The 12,631-nt window shown below is 38.7% G+C and overlaps 1 protein-coding gene across 3 annotated transcripts in view; it reads left to right on the forward strand.

The window, feature by feature from the left end:
• Positions 1-12,631, forward strand: part of homer1b (homer scaffold protein 1b) — a 103,710-nt gene that overhangs the window by 36,891 nt on the left and 54,188 nt on the right. For all 3 annotated transcript variants that reach the window (XM_070879747.1, XM_070879748.1, XM_070879749.1), the window contains 4 exons: positions 361-517; positions 6,207-6,338; positions 7,925-8,017; positions 10,274-10,416. In XM_070879747.1, the coding sequence (XP_070735848.1) occupies positions 361-517; positions 6,207-6,338; positions 7,925-8,017; positions 10,274-10,416 (525 nt within the window). The remainder of the gene's footprint in view (positions 1-360; positions 518-6,206; positions 6,339-7,924; positions 8,018-10,273; positions 10,417-12,631) is intronic.

Genomic DNA, 12,631 nt, shown 5'->3' on the forward strand with positions numbered 1-12,631 from the left:
CCACTGTTCCTCAATTGTGCCACCGTTTAGTCTGTGTTTCCAGTCTACTTTAGCCAACTTTTATAAGAAAGTATTTTTACATTGTGAAGGCAAAGCATTACTAAGTATTCATGTTGAGAAATGTTAATGGATGCAAGAGGAAGAGAGAGATTACTATTATAGGTCTGTATATTTAGATCTGATTACACAGCTAGCACTTCCTAATTGGGAAGGCCTTTGTTCAAGTTTTTCAATGTTGTTTACTTCCAATGAAAACTGAAGGGAATTGAACCATTTAACTATTCTCCACCTCCAGCATGATTGTGGATGAGCAGTTTTATGGTCTAAACAAGTTCATATTTTCTACTTTCTACCCCTCAGGGAACAACCCATCTTCAGCACCCGAGCCCATGTCTTCCAGATCGATCCTACCACGAAGAAGAACTGGGTTCCCACCAGCAAACATGCTGTGACTGTGTCCTACTTCTATGACAGTACACGCAATGTGTACAGGATAATCAGCCTTGATGGGTCAAAGGTGAGAACTGCATGAAAATACAATGCACAAAAGGCAGGGGATTATATTGTATCAGTTTTGCTATCTCTGACCGTAAGAAACTTTAGCATAAAAGCCGAGGGATTCCGTTTGATAAAATGTTAAATCTTTATGGTCAGACCTGACTTTATAATTTAATCTCCTGAGACCTGGAATCATCCTGGTCATTTTCTCTGACTTATTTCCAATGCCTCTCTTTTTTTTCAGGTAGGGCTTTTTCAATTAACCTGTTCTGAATTGTAGTCCCCTGCTCTCCTGATCAACCCAGTACCTGATTCTCCTTGTTAATAACTATCTCTCACTGTTTAAATGATTGCAACTAAAATTTTTCCTTTTTGGCTTCTAACAATGGAGGTACAAAATAGGGCTCTTATTTTTGAAGGATTTGCATTAAATTTCTGGTTATATTTTCCTTGAACCTGCTATGTTTTTGGTCACCCAGTGAGCAAGACTAGGAAATTTGAACATCATCTGGTAGCTCTATTCCTGAGTTTGTCCAAGTCTATTATCCACAGGTGCAGCTTATGCAAGGTTGTCTGGCAGGCTCCCTCCAACTCCTGCCTACCTTTCGAGCCATAGTTACTGCCTAGTGTTTGAGGGACTGGGTGTTTGAGGAAAAGTGTTTTGAAGACCAGTCCCTCAAAACTGTCACCAAGCTCATGGTCTACAGGGCCATAGTAATACCCGCTCTCCTGTATGGCTCAGAGTCGTGGACCATATACAGCAGACACCAAGTCGCTGGAGAAATACCACCAGCGATGTCTCCGCAAGATCCTGTATATCCCCTGGGAGGACAGACGCACAAACATTCGTGTCCTCGTCCAGGCCAACATCCCCAGCATTGAAGCACTGACCACATTTGATCAGCTCCGCTGGGCAGGCCACATAGTTCACATGCCAGACACTAGACTCCCAAAGCAAGTTCTCTCCTCTGAACTCGTCCACTGCAAACGAGCCAAAGGTGGGCAGAGGAAATGTTACAAGGACACCCTCAAAGCCTCCCTGATAAAGTGCGACATCCCCACTGACACCTGGAAGTCCCTGGCCATAGACCGCCCTAAGTGGAGGAAGTGCATTTGGGAGGGTGCTGAGCTCCTCGAGTATCGTCACCGAGATCATGCAGAAATCAAACGTGGGCAGCGGAAGGAGCATGTGACAAACCAGGCTCTCTGCCCACCCTTCCCCTCAACGACTATCTGTCCCACCTGTGACAGAGACTGTGGTTCTCTTATTGGACTGTATAGCCACTTAAGAACTCATGCTAAGAGTGGAAGCAATTGTTCGTCGATTCCGAGGGACTGCCTATGATGATGATTGCCTAGATTACCCTGGAGCACCAACATGCGGTGACTGTTTGCTGAGGTGCTTTACGGGACCTCTGGGACCTGCGTGGCATTTTTGTTTTGATTTTCCCCTAGTTTAATTCCATTGATTCTTACATTTGTTGTTTTGTAACTCCTACTAAAATGTTGGTGTTGACTCCATCATAAAGTGATAACAGTGGAGTTGGGCTTGTCACACCTTATATTTTCCATTGGTCTACTAAAATAGGAGCCTTTCATATTACACACAAACACTTACTGTTGGCCTTTTCCAATATGTGTTGTCCTATATCCAAATTAAAATCTATCTAGCATATCTCCGCCTACCTACTTAATTGATCCAAGTATCAAGTCAATCACTTTTTTCTACTCTACCTGCTTTGTGTCAAAGTAAATTTAATACTATTGCAGATTCACTGTGCCATATTCTTCATGAATATTAACAGTTGCAGGGTTCCCATAACCATTTCCTGTGAAACTTTACTGGTGACTATTTTCTCCAGTCAGAGAATTTAGCATTTACACCACCACCTGTCCTGTTGCCAAGCCAGTTCTAGATCCAGGGAGTAGTGGTGAACGGATGTTTTACAGCCTGCAGAGAAATATGCAGTGATATCCCCGCTATTTTTTATAGACCTGGACTTGGGTATACAGAGCATAATTTTGAAGTTTGCAGATGACATGAAACTAAGAAATATAGTGAACAATGAGGAGGATTGTAACAGACTTCTGGAGGACACAGACTGGTGAAATTGGCAGACACGTGGCAGATAAAATTTAATGCAGAGAAGTGTAAAGTAATGCATTTGGTGAGAAAAGGCAATATAAAGTTAATGGTACAAATTTAAAGGGTGTGCAGGAACCAAGAGACCATGGTGTATGTACACAAAAACTCTACATTAGTAGGACAAATTGAGAAGGCTGTTTTATTTAAATGCCCATGGGATCCTTGTCTTTATAAATAGAGTACAAAAGCAAGGTAGTTATGCTAAACCTTTATAAACCACTGGTTAGGCCTCAGCTGGAGTATTGAGTTCAATTCTGGGCACCACACTTTGGGAAGCAAATCAAGGCTTTAGAGAGGGTGCAGAAGAGATTTACTAGAATGGTACCAGGGTGAGTGACTTCAGTTATGTGAAGAAGTTGGGGTTGTTCTCAGATTTAAGGTGATTGATAAAAGAGGTGACATGAAGGGAAAAAAATGTTAAGCAGTGAGTTGTGATCTGGAATGCACTGTCTAAAAGGATGCTAGAAGCTGATTCAATAGTAACTTTTAAAAGGTAATTTGATAAATACTTAAAGGGAACAAATATACAGGACTAAGGGGAAAGAGCAGGGGAGTGGGACTAATTGGATAGTGCTACCAAAGAGCCAGTACAGGCACAATGGGATGATTGGCATTCTATGCTGTATCATTCTATGTGACTTGTAAATATATCTGTTGCCTTTGCCATATAATTGAAGCTGATGGCCTTTGCATAATGACTAATGGTCCTTTGTCTCTTGTCTCGCCACTGTCCAATAATATCAATGCAGTGAATTCCCAGTTTCATTTTGTTGAGTGATTGTGCAGAATTAATAGATTTTTTTTTTTCATGGGGAAAATTAAAAGACTATGCCACATTTGCTATCGAGTGCCCCTGCTAAACTAATAATGTTGGAAGAGTTCTGGGAGTGAGTTATATTTATCTCGGCTGAAAACATATGTAAACTCAAAGGACCCCGAGAGGTAGAAAATAATTACTTTAGTTCTTAACATGTCATTGCTGAGTAGTGCTCTTCCCAAGCCATGTCAAGTCTACAGTGGCAGCCCCTCTTGATTATAGATACACATATTAAAGATTTTTGCCTTTCAGATCTTTTGTATTTGGCTAAAGAACATTAGAGAGAAGTTCTAGGTAATCAAATGGCAAGATTAAAACAGTTAAAGGTAAATATGGTGTATGTAAAAAGGTGAGAGTACTTCAGAATTGCTGAAGAGTGAAGCTAAAATCAGGAGAATAAGGAAAAGAGGGAAGGGTGCGGTGAGCAAAAGTAAGTTATTAACTTTGTAATATCTGTTTAAACATTACAGTTAACTATTTGTGATGTTTAAGTAGCTTTTGTGGAATCAAAGAAGTTTGAGAAAGAGGCAATATGTCTCTGGCAGCTTTATAAGAACATAAGAAATAGGAGCTGGAGTAGGCCATTTGGTCCTTCAAACATGCTCCACTATTCAACAGGATCATGTTCATGGCTGATCTTCAACCTTAACTACACCTTCCTGCACTATCCCCATATCCCTTAAATCCCCAAAATTTATCGACCTCTGTCTTGAAGATACTCAATGACTGAACATCCACAGCTCTCTGGGGTAGATCATTCTAAAGATTAACAACCCTTTGAGTGAAGAAATGTCTCCATCTCAGTCATAAATGGCTGACCCCTTATTCTGAGACTGTGACCCTGTGTTCTAGATTTCCCCAGCCAGAGGAAACCATTTCTCAGCATTAACCCTGTCAAGGCACTTAAGAATTTTCTATGTTTCAATTCGATCACACCTCATTCTTCTAAACTCTAGGGAATATAGGCCTTGTCTACTCAATCTCTCAGGGCAATCCCCTCACCCCAGGAACCAATCTAGTGAACTTTCATTGCACTCCCTCTAAGGCAAGTATGTTTTTTCTTGGGTAAAAAGACCTTGAACTGTACATAGTACTCCAGGTGTGGCCTCACCAATGCCCTGTATAATTGTAGTAAGACTTCTTTACTCTTGTACTCTAATCCCTTTTGTAACAAAAGCTAACATACCATTTGCCTTCCTAATTGCTTGCTGTACCTGTATGTTCATTTTCTGTGATTCACATACAAGAACACCCAGATCCCTCTGAATGCAACCAATGCCCAGTCTCGCCATTCAAAAAATATTCTGCTTCTTTGTTTTTCCTACCAAAATGGATAACTTCACACTTTTCCATATTATATTCCATTTGCCGTGTTCTTGCCCAGTCAGTCAACCTATCTATATCCTTGTGTCCTGCTCACAGCTTACTTTCCCACGTAACATCAGAAAACTTGTCCCTTCATCTAAGTCATTAATATAGTAAATAGCTGAGGCCCAAGTACTAATTCTTGTGGTACCCCGCTAGTTACAGCCTGCCAACCCAAAATAGTCCCATTTATTCCTACTCTGTTTTCTATCCATTAATCAAACCTCAATTCATGCTAATATATTACCCCAATCCCATGAGTTGTAATTTTGTATAATAATTTCGTGTTGCACATTACCAAATGCTTTTTGAAAACCAAATATACTACATCCACTGGCTTCCCCCTTATCCATCGAACATCAGAAATAGGAGCAGGAGTAGGCCATTCGGCCCCTCGAGCCCACTCCACCATTCAATAAGATCATGGCTGATCTTTTACCTCAACTCTATTTTCCTGCATGATCCCCATATCCCTTGATTCATTTAATATCCAAAAATCTATCGATCTCACATCCTACTAGTTGCATCATCAAAAATTTGTCAAATACGATTTCCCATAAAACTATATTACGAATCTATCATATGATTTTCTTTGTGCCCTGTTACCCCGTCCCTAATAAATTCTAGCATTTTGCCTACTACTGATGTCAGGCTAACTGGCCTATGTTTTCTCTCTCTCCTTTCTTAAATAGCAGGGTTATGATTGCTACTTTCCAATCCTTGGGCACTGTTCTAGAATCTAGGGAATTCTGGAAGATTAATATCCGTGTATCCACTTCCTCTGCAGCTACCTAAAACCCTAGGATGCAGGTGGTCCAGCCCAGCGCATTTGTTGCCACTTAGTCCCATTAATTTGTCCAGCACTTTGGGCTAGAATTTCTGCCCAAAATGCCACTAAGATTCCCAAATTATCGCTGGCACAAAATCCCTTTTTTTTTAAAAAAGAGAAAAATCGGCCCAGTGAGAAGAAAAAAAACATGGTCCTTGCACCCAGATTCTCGGCGCAAAAATGAAATTTTGGGCCAATTGGGCAGTTCTTGATCAGAAAAAAAAAATGGACGATAATTACTAAAATTATTCAAATTTACATTGAGGCTGCAGGTTGGAAAACCAGTAGCCAACAGAAAAAAACGGGCAGTTTGTCACAAACATCTTCCAAGCAATGAGAGGAGGGGGGAGGTGTAGAAATAAAGCGCACAAACAATTCAAGCATCTTTCAATGCCAATTTTGCGCTACCCATTTGAAGTACGAGTGGTTTGGAATTAAATGGCCTGTAGTATTAACACTATTGGGGAATTTTGGGGTCGTTGATCTGTTTTGAAGGATTCTACTTACAAACTCATTTAATACAATAATGTGTTTTTTTTTTTAATTTTCAGGCAATAATCAACAGCACAATCACTCCAAATATGACATTTACAAAAACATCTCAGAAGTTTGGTCAATGGCCAGACAGCCGTGCAAATACAGTCTATGGTTTAGGTTTTTCCTCTGAGCATCATCTAACAAAAGTGAGTATAACCATGTAATGTGATAAATATATTTTTGGGGGTAACATTTCTTGAATATTGTATGGAGACATTGTACTGATGGAAAAATGGCAAAATAAGTACTCCTTACACATCTGGTTGTACTTGCATTGACGTTAAGTTGTACAAAATTGTGCCTAATTTCCAGTACAAGTACCTTAAATGTTACAAGGTCAATAATGCTCAAGACACTATATAAACAGATTGGGTATTAATTTTGGATGGTTTATATAAGTTCACATTTATTTAGATAGTAAGTGAATATTCAGCCCCATATATTCCAGGAAGTTAAATGGCCTGGTGTGATTTAGTAATTTTACTTTAGGACATTAATAAATTGATGCCAAAATGACCCCAACCTTGCAGTTTGGTCAAATCTGAAAGTTGGAAAGTCAATTAAGATGACCGCACAATGCAGCATATAATAGCTGGCTGCACCAGTGTGGCAAGATTACCAGTTCTTCCCATAATCCACGCCACATCTCAACAGCATAGTTAACTGCACAAGCTGCCAGAATCAACTTGTGTAGAAGTCTATCACACAATAACACTGCTTTAATATTACAGCAGAATAAATTAAATACCGGGCAAAAGTAGTAGAAGCTCCAGTGAAAATGCCTACTGCAAAATATTAATTAAAAAAAAAAGAGTGGAATATAAACCAAAATCTGTGCAAGTTCTCCCTCCTTGTTGTATAATTTAGTAATTGCAGCCCACTGACATGCTACTGAAATAGGTACACATATGACTGGTTAAGGAGATGATCAAAGCATGGCTGAAGAGAAGTTTTGAGGAGATATGTAGCGATTTATGGAGGGGGTTATAAAGATAATTCTAAAATTTAGGGTATGAATGCTGAATGTGTTGCTAGTGATTGGAGATTTGGGGGTGGGGGAAGCTTGGTTTTAAATCCAGCACAATTGGATGGGATAAATGAACTAAATACAATGAATTACTGTGAATCTCTCTGCAGGTTCTATCCAGTTCACAGTGGAACTTGAAAGAAGAACGGACATGTACTTGCATTTATGTAGCTTCTTTCATGGCCCCAGCACATGCCAAAGCCCTTCACAGCCAATAGTTATGTTGGCTATGTGACTTGGCATGTGGAGGAAATATGATGGCAAAGCCTAATAAAGTGAATGTAGTAGAGAAGGATTAGTGAACCTGCTTTGGAATAGAAGGGGAGCATGGTGCCTCCAGGGTTAATCTGAAACTTTGGAAACTACTTATTTCAAACTTCTGAGCAAGTTGAGCCCTTTGCAAGTAGATGAGTGAGAATCGAGAAGATCTCTTAAACTTTCTGTACATGATAAACAGGAAAAATGTAGATTTCTTGTACATGTGTGCCATAATTCTGTACCAAAATGGCTTCAGCTAGGACCGATTAATTTCTTGTATTTGCAGTTGATCAGATTTAAACAGTAATGTAAAAAAACATTGCGCTTTGCTTATTGGTAAATTGCCTGCTTGAACTATCGTATGTATGTAGTCCATATATTTTTTTTGTAGTCATTTGTATCTTATAAACTGAATTTAAAAAAAAATGAACCTTCTTTCCAATATAGTTTGCAGAAAAGTTCCAGGAATTTAAAGATGCAGCACGGATAGCAAAGGAGAAAATGCAGGAAAAAATGGAATTAACGAGTACACCTTCTCAGGTGGGTATTATGCTCCCATGGGCAGAGATGCATTAAATGAGAGCCATGTGATCTGTTTTTAAATTCTAGTAGTGTTGGCACAGCTTAATATGAAGTGAATTGTTGCACCAATTGGTCACAATGATGGGATACAGATTTGTGTTTGCTGTGCTATCAGAAGGAACTGAGGCGTCTCAGCAAAAATTTAAACAGCTCAGAAAATTCAAGGGCAGCAGACTTTATCTTTTAACAGACCCTTCAAGTCTCTAAATGAAAGAGGCTAATTAGTAGGTTGTCTCTGTTGAGCAGGCAATTGTGCTTGATGGGGAGAATAAAGCACTTATTGAAAACTAGCATTGGTCCATTTAGCAGTAAATAGCCGAACCAAATCAGACTTTTAAAACTTGCACACACCTTTAACATCTATTCAAACTCCTCAAGAGCATGAAGTTTAAACTGAAACTCCAAGCACTGCCCTAATGAATTTTGGCCAATAAGAATGATTGTTTCATCATCCAGACCTATAAACTCGTTGTAGGGAAACATCATTCTTGATTTGTGAAGCCTGACATTTGATGTGTATACCAAATGCAGAAAGCATTTTATGGAGTGCTGCAGAAGAAATTGTTTGAGATCGTTGAGACTTTGGCATAAAAGGGAAAGTGAAGATATGAATAACAATGGATGAAAGGTAGTTCGATTTGTGGCAAGAGGATTTTTCTTAGACTGATCTGATCTGTGTTAATATTGAAGTTTGCTGCTGATGCTAGGAAGAATGCAAGGTGTTGAGCAGACTCAAACAAGCAAAAAAATTGCAGACATAGTGGAATATGAGAAAATGTGATGTGATGCATTTTGGGAACAAGAATAAAGAATAGAAATATGCCTAGCATAGTAAATATCTCAAGGCAGTGAAGGAATCAGGGATTGACATGTGTTGATCCATTATTCTTTGCATAAATCCTTAAAAGGGGGCGGGCAAGGTAAGAGATTTTGCCATTTACTGCATGAGAAATTTAATACAGCAGCCACAATAATTATGGAATAATCTGTAGTTTTGAATTCTTCACCATAGACTGGATATAATTAGCCCTGGAGAGTGCAATGCAGATTTACCTGGCAAAAACCAGGGTGAAGGAACTGGAAAATTAGGAAATGCTCGAGCAGCTGGGGCTATATCATTTCATACTGTGAAAATTGAAGGGGTGTTGATCAAAATGATAAAAGGAATAGAGAAAGCAAACACCGATTATATCCTTTTGATACACAAGTCAAAAGATAAGACCATCTTCTCAAAATAAACTCTACATATATAAAGGGGAGATTAGAAGAAGCTTTTTCATGCAAGAGCTGTCCAAATGTAGAATACTTTACCACAAGTGGTGATTGATGCTAAATCAATATTCATTTAGGTATTGGATAATTACTTGAATATAAAAAGGTATGGTGAGAAAGTAATAAAATGGAATTGCGTAAAATCTGACATCAAGAGGGGACTAAATTCAGCGCAGACAAACGGGACAAATAATGCTAATACAAAAGCAAAATACTGTAGATGCTGGAAATCTCAAATAAAAACAAAATGCTAGAAATACTCAGCAGGTCAGGCAGCTTCTGTGGAGAGAGTAACGTTTGAGGTTGATAACCCTTTGTCAGAACAAATATTTTTATATATATTTATTATATATTATATATTTATATAATTTTGATTCTGTTTCTATGAATCAGAACAGGAGTGTCTAAAATTCCTAACCCTATCACTAACTGTGAGGACTAATGCATTCAGTAAACTATTTTCAAGGTGAGAACTGTTTCTGCAAAATGTTTCTTTTGCCTTTTATTATGGTTTATTGCAGTATTTGTCTATGGTGGCTGGACAGTGAATCATGCCTCCATGTGACTATCCTACTTTCCACATTTATGTAGACAAATTGACTCATCCTAAATTGCAGGATTGTGCTATTTGATTCTGTGACCTGTGGTGTGAGGTAGAACTGTCCAGATTTCAATGTTAAGTAAGACCCCAAAGCAGTCCCCAGAACAGAGTTTTGTTTTGTTTTTTGATAGGGGTGGGGGTGGTTTGGGGGGAATAGTGGGTGTGAATTCAAATCCAGTTCTAGAGGTGAAAGATTGATGGATAGCCCATTGTGAAACCCACCATTCCAATTACATTTTTTACTGAGTAGGTCTAATGTGAAAGCTTTGCATTCAATGATTTGTTGTTCATAGCCAAGCAATGGCTTTTTCAGAATGATTTGAGAATATTTTTTTTCACAGGAGTCTGCAGGAGGTGACCTGCAGTCACCTCTGACACCAGAGAGTATCAATGGGACAGATGATGAAAGGTCTATTCAGGATGCGGCACAAGATTCTGATGCACGAGCCGAAATTAACCAGAGTTCTCTACCTTTTACTCATAGGTAAGCATAAAATGTAAAAAGTTTTGGTTAGTTCCATGGCACTTACTATTTGATTCTGCTTTTACATTGGACTAGCCATTAAGTGCAATGTCTTGCTGCTTACTGCTTTAAATTACACACAATCTTCATTTGCTGCTGTTTAAGTTTTATATTGGGCTACCAGGACAATGTGTTAAATAGAGAAAACAAAGCAAAGAGCCAATGCCCATAATGAAGGCCATTACCAAGGTTAAAATGAATTAAAAAAGAAAAATAACGCAAATCAGAAAGTAATTGCTGAGCTTAGATTCTAAAAGGCTGACTATTGTAGGAGAAAGAGAAGACTGATGGAGGTAAGGAGTTTAAGTTGGAGAAGTATAGTGCAAGATTTTAATTGTGTAGGATAATGTATTTAGAACTTGGGAGGAATAAAAGTAAAGTTGATAAGAGAACTGACTCTAACTGTAATATTGAGAGAGAGAGAGATAAAGGTAAGTGTTGAGCTGCTTATTGGATGCTGAGATTTTTGTTTGTCCTATTCAGAAGAGTTTCCAAATATGGGAGCAGTATTGAGTCTTGGATGAACTTGAGAACTTTTAATTCTTTTTATAAAACTTGAGGAAAGAAGCACTAGGTGAGCCAAGCTGCTTGGAGGCAAATTTAATAATAGAAAAGGTGTGACTTCCATTTGAGGTCAGCAAAGATGATGAGGTCAATAATGTTTGTCAGGAGAGCGGAGTTGAACCAGGAATCAGTTGGTAGTTGTTGGTTAGACTTGAGGGACAAGAAGAAACTGTCATTAAAATATTCAAGTACAGGTAACAAGATTTTTACTGCCCACCAAAGAATATGGAGAAGCTCATAACTTAGTGATTCAGATATTTCACCGAGGATTGGTGGTTATGTGTAGTAAGGTCTATTAATTTATCTCTTCACCTTGTAGGTAGATCATGCATTCACTATTACCAATGACTGCCTCTCATGAATTTAATAATAATGAATAAACTTCGAAAAGAGATGAACATCAAAAGTAAACTTGTTTTCAAATGATTTAAAATATAACTGCATCAACAAAGCAATTTTAGAACTAAATTACATTCACAAGTGAACCAATATGGATTTGCCCAGTCTAGGATTACAGTACAGACCATACAGTGAACTGCAGCAGTCATCATCATAGGCAGTCCCTCGAAATTGAGGGAGTCTTGCTTCCACTCCAAAAGTGAGTTCTTCGGTGACTGAACAGTCCAATAAGGGAATTACTGTTTCTGTCGCAGGTGGAACGACAACCATTGGAGGAAAGGGTGGGTGGGGAGTCTGGTTTGCCGCACGCTCCTTCCGCTGCCTGCACTTGTTTTCTCCATGCTCTTGGTGACGAGACTTGAGGTGCTCCGTGCCCTCCTGGATGTTCTTCCTTCACTGCAGTAGTATAAAGGATAAGGCACACTTTGTAAACCATGTTTGTATAAATTCAAACCACTTTCAGCTGGGCTTGTATTTAATAAGTTCTCTTAAATACAGACATGAACTGTCTTTTAATGTATTATTGCTTTTAACTTTATATGCATCAGCCTGTGGAAAGGGACCATAAGCTCCTTGAATTATGGAATCCTGAAAGTTTAAAAACCATGATACAATAATTAGAACTTGGTTTTCTGGTTGCATTAACTCATCTATTTGAAGATGGCTCCTTACTGCAGTAGGTTAACCTTTCTAATTTTCCACAATAACTTATTAGTATAGTTGGTCATATCTAACTGTGGGCAAAGCTGTCATTTCTCAGTTGATTGGCCTACTACACAAAATGCTTTATTTCAATGTGCTTGGAACAGCCAGGAGGGAGCTCTGCTGCTCATCATTTTGAATGATCTCTCTCAAAACATCTGTCTTATCTAGTACATGTTGTACCTTGGGTATGTATTATATCTGTCACACATGAAATGTATGTTGATTGAGTGGTTTAAATAACCAATATCTGTTTGAATATAGATTTGCTCAAATATCAGATTGCCACTAGGTAAGAAAAGTGGTCAATCACGAACCAGCAACCATCATTACACCAACCAAACAAACACAGGCCTTGAATTATTTTAATCATTGAATGATGCAGCACAGAAGGCGACTTGGCCCATTGTACCTATGCGGGCTCTTTGAAAGGGCTATCCAATTAGGTGCATTCCACTGTTCTTTCCCAATAGCCCAGCAAATTTTTCCTTTTCAAATATTTTCCCAATTC

The sequence above is a fragment of the Pristiophorus japonicus genome, chromosome 1 (genome assembly GCF_044704955.1).
Source record: "Pristiophorus japonicus isolate sPriJap1 chromosome 1, sPriJap1.hap1, whole genome shotgun sequence".
NCBI lineage: Eukaryota > Metazoa > Chordata > Chondrichthyes > Pristiophoridae > Pristiophorus > Pristiophorus japonicus.